The 13,015-nt window shown below is 35.5% G+C and overlaps 1 protein-coding gene across 4 annotated transcripts in view; it reads right to left on the bottom strand.

Annotated features, from left to right (window-relative positions):
• The window catches only part of TRDMT1 (tRNA aspartic acid methyltransferase 1), a 74,280-nt gene that overhangs the window by 2,819 nt on the left and 58,446 nt on the right, over positions 1-13,015 (bottom strand). For 3 of the 4 annotated variants that reach the window (XM_077772410.1, XM_077772407.1, XM_077772409.1), the window contains 7 exons: positions 12,819-12,890; positions 12,121-12,186; positions 11,242-11,311; positions 9,697-9,780; positions 7,771-8,114; positions 5,678-5,735; positions 4,250-4,379 (listed from right to left, as the gene is read on the bottom strand). In XM_077772410.1, the coding sequence (XP_077628536.1) occupies positions 4,250-4,379; positions 5,678-5,735; positions 7,771-8,114; positions 9,697-9,780; positions 11,242-11,311; positions 12,121-12,186; positions 12,819-12,890 (824 nt within the window). The remainder of the gene's footprint in view (positions 1-4,249; positions 4,380-5,677; positions 5,736-7,770; positions 8,115-9,696; positions 9,781-11,241; positions 11,312-12,120; positions 12,187-12,818; positions 12,891-13,015) is intronic. The other variant, XM_077772408.1, reaches the window with a different exon arrangement.

Genomic DNA, 13,015 nt, shown 5'->3' with positions numbered 1-13,015 from the left:
AATAGCCAAGACATGCAAAGACCTACACACACACACACACAAATATTATTCAGCCATAAAAAAGGAATGAAATCCCGCCATCTGCAACAATACAAATGGACCTTGAGGTCATGATACCAAGTGAAGTAAGTCAGAGAGAAAAGGAAAAATACTCTATGATCTCACTTATAATGTGGAATTTAATAAACAAAGCAACCAAAGCAAAAAAGATCACCCTCATAGATGCGGAGAATACACTGGTAGTTTGTGGGGAGTGGCAAAATGGGTGAAAAAGGTCAAAGGTGTAAACTTCCAGCTAGAAAATAAACAAGTCATGGGGAGGTCATGTACAGCATGGTGACTATAGTTACTAATAAGTTACTAATAGATCTTAAAAGTCCTCATCACAAGAAAAAAATTTTTATAATTATGTCTGATACATGGTAATGGATGTTAACCAGACTTTTTGTGGTGATCATTTCTCAATGTATACAAATATCAAATCATCACACTGTATACCCAAAAGTATTCTAATATTACATCTCGATTATACTTCAATGAAAAAAAAAGGAAAGCTAGTACCCATTAGCACTCACTCCCCAACTCCCTTCCCTGCCCCTCAACCACTAATCTGTTTTCTGTGTCTATGAATTTGCCTATTCTAGACATTCCATATAAATGGAACCACACAATATGCTGTCTTTTGTTTCTGGCTTCTTTCACTTAGCATAGTTTCAAGGTTCATTCATTCATCATAACATGATGTACTAATACTCAATCCTCTTTATAACTAAATATTTGATTGCATGGATAGGCCACATTTTATTTATCTGTTTATCCATTAATAGATATTGGGTTGTTTCTACTTTTTGATTATGAATTATTCTGTTGTATACATTTTGTGTACACATGTGTTTTCAGACATGTATATATATACACATATATACACATACACCTAGGGGTATACCTATATACCTAGGGATGAACATGCTGACTCAGATAGTAACTCTAACATCTGAAGACTCCCACAATGTTCTCCAAAGCAGCTGGACCATTTTATACTCCCCCCAGCAGTGTACAAGGGATCCGATTTCTCCACATCTTTATCAACAGTTACTGTCTTTTTGTGAAGAGGTATCTTATTGTCATTTTGATTTACGTTTCCCTAATAACTAATGATGCTGAACATCCTTTCCTGTGCTTATTGGCCATCTGTCTATCTTCTTCAGAAAATATCTATTCAAATCCTTTGCTCATTTTTAAGTTGGATTATTTCTTTTCATTGTTCGTTATAAGAGTTCTTTATATATTCTGGATACAAGTCCCTCACAGTTGTTTTTTATATCCTGCTTCCACAAATGGGCTTTCTCACATTGGACTTCTATTTTGCTACGTTCTTTTTCAAAACAAATGACCCATAGATACAACATTTGTTAGAACAAAGCCTTGCAAATATCAACATAAAAGACTGTCCATGAAGTAGATTCTATAATGTTAGCTACAATTTTCATGTTCAGTATCCTTTGGCATAGCAATTAAAATAAAGGAAAAGCAATTTAGATAATAAAATGAAGTAATTCAAAAGTATTAAGAAAAGCAAAATATATACTTTGTGAGGACCAGAAGGTAGAGTTGACTATGATAAAGTTGCTTCAACTTCAGAGTTGACATTATACTTACTGCAATAAAATAAGTGATCACATAATAAAATTATATATGCAATTGAGCAAGATCATAAAACTGCCATTATAAAGACAGTATGTCTTAGGCAAGCACATTAGACATCTAAAAAATTATTTCATTCAAATTAGCCAAAGATACAAATATATCACAGGCTTTTAGAATATCCCAGGGATGACTGTTCATAATATTAAGATTGTATCACAGGGTAAGAAATGCTGGAAAGCAAACAAGTCAGATTTGTAAAAATTATATATATGTAAGAGTGCTTGGGTATTTTATATACAGATATAGCTTTTTTTAAAATTAAAAGGTGACTTTTTTAGAAACTTAGGTACATTAAAAATGATAATAATCCTCAGAAGCAAAGAAACATAGCATTAACAAGGTCAAGATAGTAGCCTTCATTCTGTAAGTGTAGGTTAGGGTCCTCTCCCTAAGCTCACTATCTCATGAATGCACGCCACTAGCGGCAGAGAAAACCAGCACACAAGGTACAAGCGGATCGATGCAAACTACCGTTAATGGTGGACAAGCAGCTCAAACAATGCCCATTTTGGATTCAGACTCGATTGTATTGGAAGTATGCAGGAAGGACAGGTCTGTCCCAGCGCGGCTCAGGGGTGACATCAGGTCAAGACTGATTATACAAATATCGCGTATTTTACAAGCAGGTTAACTAATTTAAAGGCTTTCTTGTATGTATTACACATACGTTTTCAGAGAGCTTTGAAAAATTCTAATTTACATATGTTAAATTTTAAAATGAGAAGTATTTATGAAGTAAAGGCTATAAAAGCAAATAAGTATCCATCGCCTTAAAAATAAAAGGTGACATTTGAATTTTATGCTGTGTGTCAGACAGTGTGTAAACATTTTACACGTGTTAGCTCACTTAACACTGTCACAGCAACCCTCGGACGCTGGTGCTGTGATTATCCCCATTCTACAGATGTGTCCACTAAAGCACATAGGGATGAAGGTGGAGCGAGGATTCAAACTCGGTCAGTCTGACTCTGTGGTCCATGCTACCTTTCAGTGTTACCACAGAGGCTGCTACTACTTAAGGAAACAAGCACTCAAAACGCAGGAATTTGTTATTAGACACTAAATTTCTTTTCTCCCTTTAGTGATGTGGAAAGTACCTTTGATTGTTTATCCTAAAAAAGAAAAAAAAATAGTAAGCAAAAGGGCAGACTGGGAATTAAATTCTTGAGTCCAATTCTCAGCTCTTTATTTGTTTGATGATGTTCTCACTTACTGTGTGACGTAGACTAAGACAAGGAAAGTGTGTGTTTTTCCTACACAGCACTCCCCAGGGTATTTGTGACTGAATGAGATCACCAAGAAAAAGGCAGAGAGCTACAAAATAAACCTGGTTGCTGTGACGACCCCCTGAGAACCAATTACCAGAGGACAGTCAAATTATATAGTCAGCTTGTTCCCAACGTACAGAAGGGTGTGCTCCAAAACCTCATCTGTAAATCCATTACTTAGAACTCAAAACAGGATGCATTTAACCCAGTTTCTGCTTCAAAAATAGTACTGTATTAATATTACAACAATACTGGATTTAGAAAAGTTTTGCTTTTCTGTGTTCAACCTCCCAGAGTTATCAAAAACACATTGTGTCCCTGTGGAGGCCTGGAACACGTCAGGGAGGTCTGTCCCTCCCCGGCTGGCGCGAGCCAGGTGCTGGGAACACAGCCACCCCGGCCTGAGACGCTGATGGCGTCAGTATGGCCTACCCAGAGCACAGGGGCCAAGGAGGGGGGATCAGGCATGGGGCAGGGTGCTCTGCAAGGCAAACACAACGTGTCCAATATCTCTTAACAGCAACGACCCCTGGATTTTCCAGACCGCAAAGGAGTTAGGGCTGTGTCTTTCTCCCTCTGTAACTGTATCTGCGTTTTTGTTCTTGAGATTCCCTGCTTTAGACTCTGTAATCTTTGGTCAATTCTGGCAGCTGGGCTCCTGAGTTGCCCTTTCTTTCCGTTAGGAAGGCTCCTTCCTGGACCACCTCTCCACCTTCTCGTTTCTCTACTTTACAGGGTGGACAGATGGTACCTAACCAGTAAGAATGTGTCTCTCGGGAGACGAAAGACAAATACNAAAAAAAAAAAAAAAAAAAAAAAAAAAAAAAAAAAAAAAAATTTCTTTGCCACCTTTTAATTTCTTCATATAAAGGACACACCTACGCATTCTTTCACAAGATCTATGTGGGTTATTAGGGCAGGACTTCTGGAATCAAGAAAATAAGTTGGAGAGAGACATGCGATCAATAACCATCGGTGGGGAGAGGGGAGGAATCGCGGACTTGGCCCTTCTTCCCTGAAAACCATTTGCGACCATGACTGGAGTAAAGGCAGAGAGAATGGAAGCTGAAGGGAAGAAGCTGAGGCAGGTTATCAACAGAAGCACAAAGACGAGGGAAGGAAAATGTCAAAACTGGCACGATCAGGAAAGGACGAAGGTTTCTTACATCTATCTGGCTGGGCAAGAGTTTATTCATCAAATCTACGCAGGAGTCCCTAATGAACGCTGGGACTTTTAATAAATGGAAGCTGGGGTCTGTGTGTATCTCACATACCGAACTCTGGAGGAAATCCAAGGAGATTTGCTATTTCTTTAGGAGTGAAATACCGAAGTTTAAGCATTAACAGTTTTGCTATCTTTTCTTCTTGTGACAAATTGGTAAGGGATTTGTAGATATTCTCAATCTGGAAGAAAACAGCCAGGAAAACTGATAAAGTAGAGTGCAAGTAGATTTGCTTAATTAAGATCATCTCTTGTGAGACAGTTTAAGAAGCATGAACATATATGTATGCATTATATGTGCTACAATACACAGGAGCAGAAGGCACGGGGCAAAATGTCTCTTGCAATAAACTCTCTAATCGCTCCATCAATGGCAGTGTTAACTTTGAAATCAAAATGTTTAAAAATGAAAAGCTTAATGTTGAACAAATCAGAAAGCTTTCAGTTTACCTGTCATTTTTGATGCCTCAAAAATGAAATAATAAGAAATAAACAATGGCAATATGACACAAAGAGATACAGTGAAAGATAGGAAAAAGAAACCTGATCAGCTGAGGAAATCAAGTTCACAAGGCTAATACATGGATCATTAAAACGTTTAGTGTTTACAAACAATTTCATCAAATTAAGATATTTTCTTAAAATGATAAAATACATTTGGTAAATATAACTTCTCAAATTCATTCGTTTGCCTCTGATAGAATTTTTACCAGGGGTAAATTTCACTAATGGTAAGTTCAATTCAGGATGAAAGAAGATAATGTGATTTCACTTTAAAATAATGCAAAAATATTTTGCAGCAAGTATATCAAGCTTGTTTTTTTTTTTAAAAAAAACTATCCTTTTGTTTAAGTTCATTTATTTATTTTGAGAGAGAGTACATGAGCAGAGGAGGGGCAGAGAGAGGGAGAGAGAGAACCCACGCTGTCAGAGCAGACCTCGACATGGGACACGAGCTCACAAACCATGAGATCACGACCTGAGCCGCAATCAAGAGGCAGATGCTTAAACGACTGAGCCCCCAAGCTTGTTTTCGACCATGATGCCATGAAGCATTGACAAGTGAAGTATTAATAAAGAGCCTTGCTGAGATGTACATTTCTGTCCCTAAAAGGCAGTTTTATAATGTGTGATCCAAAGAAAGTCTCCAATATTAAGATGCTTGTGCATAATTTTAGAGAACATTAACTACTGTATGCTGCATTTCAATTTACTCCTTACGGAATAAAAAGAATACCAAAGGTAAGAATAATAAAAGAGAAAGTGAAACAAAATATTCTTTGTACATAAAATCATCTAGCAAAGAGAAACAAAAAAGACTTATTCTGTAGTAAAGGATTATTATATACACTATATTATATGAAAATATGAATAACAGGTATACTCATTCTGAATTAGACATAAAATTATTTGCATATTCTCAGATTTTGAGTATTAAACATAGTTTTCAAGTATTTTGGCTCTAAAGAAGATACAGTACCTGCACATCCTCTGAGGTCTGCAACACAGATCCTGTCCCTTCTACATAGCTTCCATAACTGAAAGATTAACATGTATGTTATGTAGCGTCTGATGTATCTGTTCATGTGAACTTTCTTAAATATTTCTTGAATGAATTAATCAATCTAAATAGTTACATCCTTCTGAAATCATCTGAAACACATAGCATGCTTTGTAAGTGAAAAATTGCTGGGTGAAAGATACAAGATAATTCTATGCAAACTTCCCAAACACTAAATTTGGCAGAGTTTTTTGAGTTGCGCAAAAACCACTTTGGATCATGCATTATTAATTACCATTTCTTTGTATTAATTGTAAGTTTCTTAATGTTCATCATAGAAAGCATGCATTTGTTAGGACTTTATATCTAAATGCTATTCAATATCAACAGCCCTGCCACATTAAAACCAAATGTTACGTAGGTGAAAATAAATTGCTGCTATTTTTCATAATGCCTGAACCATCACTGCTCCTCATGCACCGAAAACCACACTCTCCGGGCCCATGATAAACACAGGCTCACTGAATGTGCGTCTGCTTCTCACTGTAATGCAGAATGTTTGCACTCTTTTTCTTGCAACAAAGAGACCACTGTATATGAAACTGTTAGAAGTATAAAACACTACAGAAATGCAAAGTGGTATCAGTAATATTTCTTCCCCTAAAATTACTGCCAAGTTACTGTTCAAAATATTATCATTGTTGTTTTCCCTAATAGATAAAGTGAGAGAAAGTTACACCAGGAAAAACAGTTTTGCAAATCTGTTTTCTCATATATTGTGTGTGTGTGTGTGTGTGTGTGTGTAGATAGATGGATAGATAGATAGAAAGATGTTTATACTATTTACACTAAAATATACTTTTATACTAAGGTTTCTTTATACCATCTTTATAATTACAAAAGAATTTCAAGGTTGTTTTTTATTACCAAATTGATAAGTCTTGTCTTATCGGACTTGGAAACAGACAACAGCTGAGTAAAGTCTTTGAAGGCAATGGAAAGCCATAAACCCATTACCCAGGAAGTACAAAGGCAAGCATATAAAATCAGAATAAATATGGATGGTTTCATCAGGGCCATAGTGTGCATGAAAGCTAGCTAGCTAGTGGGTGAAAAAGAGGAGACCTGAAGTTGCAAATTGTACGGTTTACTCACTCACATGAGTGAAGTTAACAAGCAGAGATGGGGTCTTTTACAAAATTTTCTGGAAAGGCCTAATTTTCCCCTTCTTTGTAGGTTTTAAAAAATTGGTGAAAAATATAGTAACATTCAAAAAACAACCCAAAGGTAACTAATAAAAGACATTATGATACATATACCATGAGAACAGAAAAGTTCTTTATAGGCTCATGTGTAATAATATGCCATTTATATTGCATAATGAAAAAAGTGTGTAATGATAATAGATATAGTATGTTACCATTTACATAATAATGGGGTAAAAATATACATGTACACTTAAATACACCCTGATACATAATACCTTGGGAAGATGAGATAGTAAACTGAAATCACTAAAACTGATGAGCAAGAGACAGAGGAAGGAACCTTACAATCTTTGTACCTTTTGAATTTTGAACCATAAAAATATATGACTTATTTTAAAAAACTGAATGAAATTTAAATATGCTTTAATGTGCACTAGATGATTTAACTTTATTTCCTGACATTAAAATTTAATGCCTTCCTATACATTTGATCATAAGAGTGGACATAAATTTTTGAGGTCTGATGTGCTATAAAAGGAAAGGTGCTAAAAAGGAGCAATTCAGTATCAACAGAAACCATGTTTCCACCATGGGTAATTAAGCTCTTATGAAGGTCACCAAACAAATGGCATTGTGTTTTATGAGCACTTTTGTGGGCTGTGCACATAATGTTCTGCCAGAAGGAATTTTTATTCGTGCATTCTATTGGAACACGAAAGCAGGCAATTAAGGGCAAAAAAAAAATCATTCTAGCAGAAACATTTTGTAAAATGGTCCTTATTTTAAGAAGAACTAGAAGAAACAATAACTCTAAAAACCTGTCTCTATTGAGTATACCGTTTTAAAAGTCTCTTTGAAACGTACCCTTTGGTAAAGCACGTGGACCTTCTGCAAGTGGGCTTAACAATGTCTAACAAAAGGGCGTATCGCAGCAATGACTTTGGTGGTAAAAAATACTGGTTCGTGTCAACATCATCTTCAAGAAAATCTTTGAGCATCTGCACAGAGAGATCACTGTCCTGCTGATGTTTCCGGTCAATTTCTTCTATAGTTTCAAGCTTAAAAAGAATGGCTTCTTTTCCAGAACACGGTCTGCTGTTATCAGAGCAAATATTTGGTTCAATTTTCTTTCTTTCAATTTTCTTTTCTGCAACTACTGTATTTTTTTCTGTATGTTCAGATTCACTTTTGGGGAACTCCATCAGTACCTGGCGTTAGGTAAAAATACATGACCTGTTAAAAGCTTTATTAAAAACTAAAAGATAAATTAATAATGCCCTGTCAACATTATGCAAAAAAATCTCTTTAGCCTTTACAGAGTTGTCCACAAAAACACAGAACTGGATTTACTTGTATGTATACAAGTTATTCCAAGTTTTTGATCATATAGCTGTAGTGTCCTTAGGCTAAAGTGATTTATTTCATGGAGTTCCTGCTTACTATATATATTAAGGAAAACATTCAACAAAGTAATAGGGAACATGTTGAATATAGATACAGTCTCATTTTTAAAAAGAAGCTTAGAAAGCAACATTAGTTATAGAATGATTAAGTCATGGGAATAAAAGGCATAGCATTAAAAAAAAGAAAAGAAAAGAGAAAGCAACATTAACATTTCCAGAAAATGTGTCTTGGATCAATTTGCCATATTCCTTTATTAAAGAAGAAAAACTCGAACATACCCATGATGTAAAAGAAAACTAGTAATTATGAAAAGGAAAGCCTGTTTCCCCCGAAAGGTTCTTTCTACTTGTGAGTCCCACAGGAAAACTTTGTTCCTGCAAAACATGTAAGCATGCCTAATGTCCTATTTTGTAAGAGAAAAATAGTTGCATGAATTCTTAACGATGATGTCTTTGTTAATACTGTTTATATACCGTTTTCGGAACAGACCACCACGGAAAGGCAGATGTACTATTGACCCCCTGCTAGGAGGACATGACTTTTGAGTTCTTACCTGTGATTATTAAAGAGCTTCACTGAACCACTGAAACTCCCCGTTTTCCACAGCAATTTTGCCGGAAACATGGACAGTTGCGTGCACAATTACAGATCCTATCTATAGCAATGGAGCAGTTTATTCTGGCTTGTACTAATCACTGTATTTTAAGCAATTAAGGCTATATAGCAGGGACCTCAAAAAGAACACAACCAATGTGTTACAATACTGTTAAGCCAGTTTTAAGATAGTATAACTGAATTGGATCTGAAATAATCAATGTCTTCTATTGGGGGGAAAACAATGGATGCAAAACAGTCAATGGTCAGAAGGGAAATTACAGGGGAGACAAGGATGATAATGGCACTAATAACGGTTTTTCCAACTTTTATCTTACATTTTTTTCTAATAATGAAAGAAATGTTTTTATTTTTTGTCCTATTTAAAGCAATGAACAGCATCAGGAGAAGAAAAAGGTCTAGGACATAGACCTAGGTTGTGGTCTATACTATAGGCTCAATAGGACATATATAAGCTTCTACAAAGTCATTCTTTTTTTTTTTTTAAATGTTTTTTTATTTATTTCTAGGAGAGAGAGAGAGACAGCGTGAGCAGGGGAGGGTCAGAGAGAGAGGGAGTCACAGACTGAAACAGGCTCCAGGCTCTGAGCTGTCAGCACAGAGCCCGACACGGGGCTTGAACCCATGAACCGCGAGATCATGACCTAAGCGAAAGTCGGACGCTTAACTGACTGAGCCACCCAGGCGTCCCTACAAAGTCATTCTTGAAATAAATTAGTGGACTGAGATATACTTACAAAATAATGATAATAATAATAATAATAATACCACCTGACCAGGGGCTTGAAAAGGCAATGGTTCTGACTGAAGCTTTGCAATAAGGAAATACCGTAGTCTTGAATTTGGAATGCCGAGCTGCAAGCAAAGCAGAGCAGTTAGTTACTACAGGAAATTAAAGGCATCTGTATCAACTGTTAGCACTTAAGTAAAAAACAAAAAACAAACAAAAAAACCTCATACAGGTGTGATTTAGTTTCTACCAGAAAAGTTCTATTATTGATTTGTGGAAGATGTTTTTGTAGCAAATTGTCAAACCTTTTAAGTTGATGCTTTGCACCTTTATTTGAATGAACAGAGACTGCATGTGATGAGTCAGAGGTCTCGGAGTCACTTTCATTGTGCACCTCCCAGGTAAGAAATTATATAGACATCCTTACATTCATTATTAATAATAATCATAAAAAGTAAAATTCAAGTATAGCCATTCTTGCTATTTACTACGTTTTTAAAAAGGAGGATGTACTAATTTTAAAGTTAAGAGGCAATAAATATGAAATAAACCTAATGAGACCAGACATAATACCAATTTCCAGAATACATGTACATCTAATTTTTTAAACGGGTTTTCTTTTAATTTCAGGACAGATAACTGTAGAATAGGCTAAAGACAATAAGAGGTTAACAAACATAGTGGCAAAAGAAAAAACAGAGACTCTTGTAATATACAAGATCTACCAAATATCTTATCTTAACCACCTACTTTAATTTCATATCCATGAAACAGAAGCCATGTTTGCATTTAATTTTATTTTATTTTAATTCAAGTCTAGTTAACATACGGTGTTATATTAGTTTCAGGGGTACGATATCGTGACTCGACATGTGCATCCATCATCCGGTGCTCTTCATTCATCAATGAGTGCTGTTTCACTCATCCCCAATCCTCACCACTTCTTAGCAACCATCAGTTTGTTCTCTGTAGCTAAAAGTCTGTTTTTCTTGGTTTCTCTCTCTTTTTTGTTTTCCTTTGCTCATTTGTTTTCTTTCTTAAGTTCCACATATGAGTGAAATCCTATGATACGTCTGACTTATTTTGAGTCAAATCCTTTCTTTGAGTGAAATCCTTTCTCTGTCTGACTTATTTTGCTGGGCATCACCCCAACAGCTCCATCTATGTTGCTGCAAATGACACCATTTCATAATGTTTGCATTTTAATGGTATGTCTCCAAAAGCCTAACTAGAAAATTATCATATGTTCATTTTGTTTTCTATTTTGGATTATTTTGAAGCATTATAAACTATAGTACACCCAATTTGGAAATACCAAATGTCACAGATTTTCAAAACACAGTATCCTTTATTTTCTGTGTGGAAAGAAATGTACATTTTCTGTGAGCTCCAAGCTATATAATATACATTTTCCATAAAATATGTATATAAATGAATCTATGTGCCAGTACTACATTTTTTAGAAAGATCCATATCTGAATTAGTTTCAAGATTTACATAAAATATTCAAAACAGATCCTTTCTTTTTATTGCATCAAATTCCCTGTGGAAAATTTTATAGAAAAGTTAATAATTTTGGTACCTACTGAGGTTGGAGATAATAGAAATTCTTGGTACTGAAAACCGCAATTTTCTATTGTTTGTATTAACAGGTCTCTGAAAAGACAAAGCAAAGAAAAAAGTAAAGCTTTCACCCTACAGCTGGAAATGGGGTTCTTATATAATAAATTACACATAAAAACTTCATTATATGTGAAAACTGTATCTCTACTCAAGTTGTTTGGAAAGAGAATGATCCTAGGTCTTTATTAAGTCCAGTACTTGAAAAATTACATTTCTTCAAAAAAAGATAGAGATAATGTCTATTATAAATAAATAAAGCTGCCAGACAATTTATCCCAACTGGTGAGAGTTAGAATCACTAGTCAAACTATAATTTTGCTATGGGGATGGAACTCTATCTGTAACAAATCAGATGGGGGAGCACTGCTATAGATATGGTGGGGGGAGGACTCTTACAGACAGTGGGGAGAGCACTGCTACAGACAGTGGCTGATTCAAGGACCCAGATACTTTCCGCCTGGACTACCATCTCAAAGGGCTCTGCCACAGGGCTTGCTTCCCTGTGACAGAAAATACCTGCCAACAGGGACATTTCTCACTGAAAACATTCCTACTTCTAAAGAAACAGGCAACAATATAAGCAGCTGAAATTGAGAAATACCATTCTCATTAAAATGAGTGCTCATTCTGCAAAAACTCAAACATCAAAATGGGAGAGAATCAGGTGAACCTAACTTTGTGAAACTTTACACTACTAATTAGTAAAAATCAGTATTATTAAATGAAATATATAACATATAGAAAATGTGAGAATGTACACATTTATTTTTAAGATCTTTATTTCACAACGGCTCCCACCATATACCAAGTTTAAGATGAACACAAAGCAAATACATTTTTACCTTGCAGAAGATACTTCAAAACCTTTAACATTTTCTAAAAGAATATACTTCGGTAATTTTTGTAATCTGAAACAAAAACAAAAACAAAAACAAATGGAATTCTGCACGTCATTACTAATAAGTAACAAGAAAAGCCTTACTTGGAGATATGAGGTAAGTAATTTTACTGAACTCTCTATTTCCAGAAAAGAATTTCATAGGGGATAGAGACAACTCATATTTTATTCATCTTCCCCATAAAAATGGCACATCTAATGAAGTGCGCATCTGAAATGTTAATTCCCGTTGAAGTTTATCAGAAAACATAGGTACACACAGAGGCTCTGGACTGTACAACTTGCAAAGGACTACCGTTTATACAGAATGGCAGCTTCTGGGGTGAGCCCGAGTTTCCAGGCCACAGGCAACAGGGTTCCCCAACATTAGCATAGTTTGCATTAATACTGTAAGAAGAGGTGACAGAATTTAACTCTTAGACTGTCACTCCCTGTCACTCACTGTAGTGGCCACTGTGGAAATGGCTAACATTTGCTGTGATTCCATCCATCATGGCGGAAGAGATAACCAACATGCAGGGTCTCTGAAGGATACACGTATAAGCTGCTAATCTCTACAAAATGACACATGTCACATTCTCCCAGATCCAAAGTGTTAAATTTAAGGTAAGCTTGTAAAAAAAAAAAAATCTAAATTTTTACCTTGGGAGAATATCTAGAATATATAAGAAGCTATTCGTCCTTGGATCAGTCACATCACCTTGCAGGCCAATTCTAAAGGACAAAGAAAGTTCATAAAACTCACCAAGAATCTTACTTATAGAGAGATACCAAATCACTTTTAAGACATCAAAACTGAGAAAACTAACATTAGGTGTTCTTCACGGAAAACATGATCA

This window comes from Crocuta crocuta, unplaced genomic scaffold (assembly GCF_008692635.1).
Source record: "Crocuta crocuta isolate KB4526 unplaced genomic scaffold, BGI_CrCroc_1.0 scaffold96, whole genome shotgun sequence".
In the NCBI taxonomy this organism is placed as follows: Eukaryota; Metazoa; Chordata; class Mammalia; order Carnivora; family Hyaenidae; genus Crocuta; species Crocuta crocuta.
Note: the sequence above shows the minus strand (reverse complement) of the source record. Positions and strands in the feature narration are given on the sequence as shown.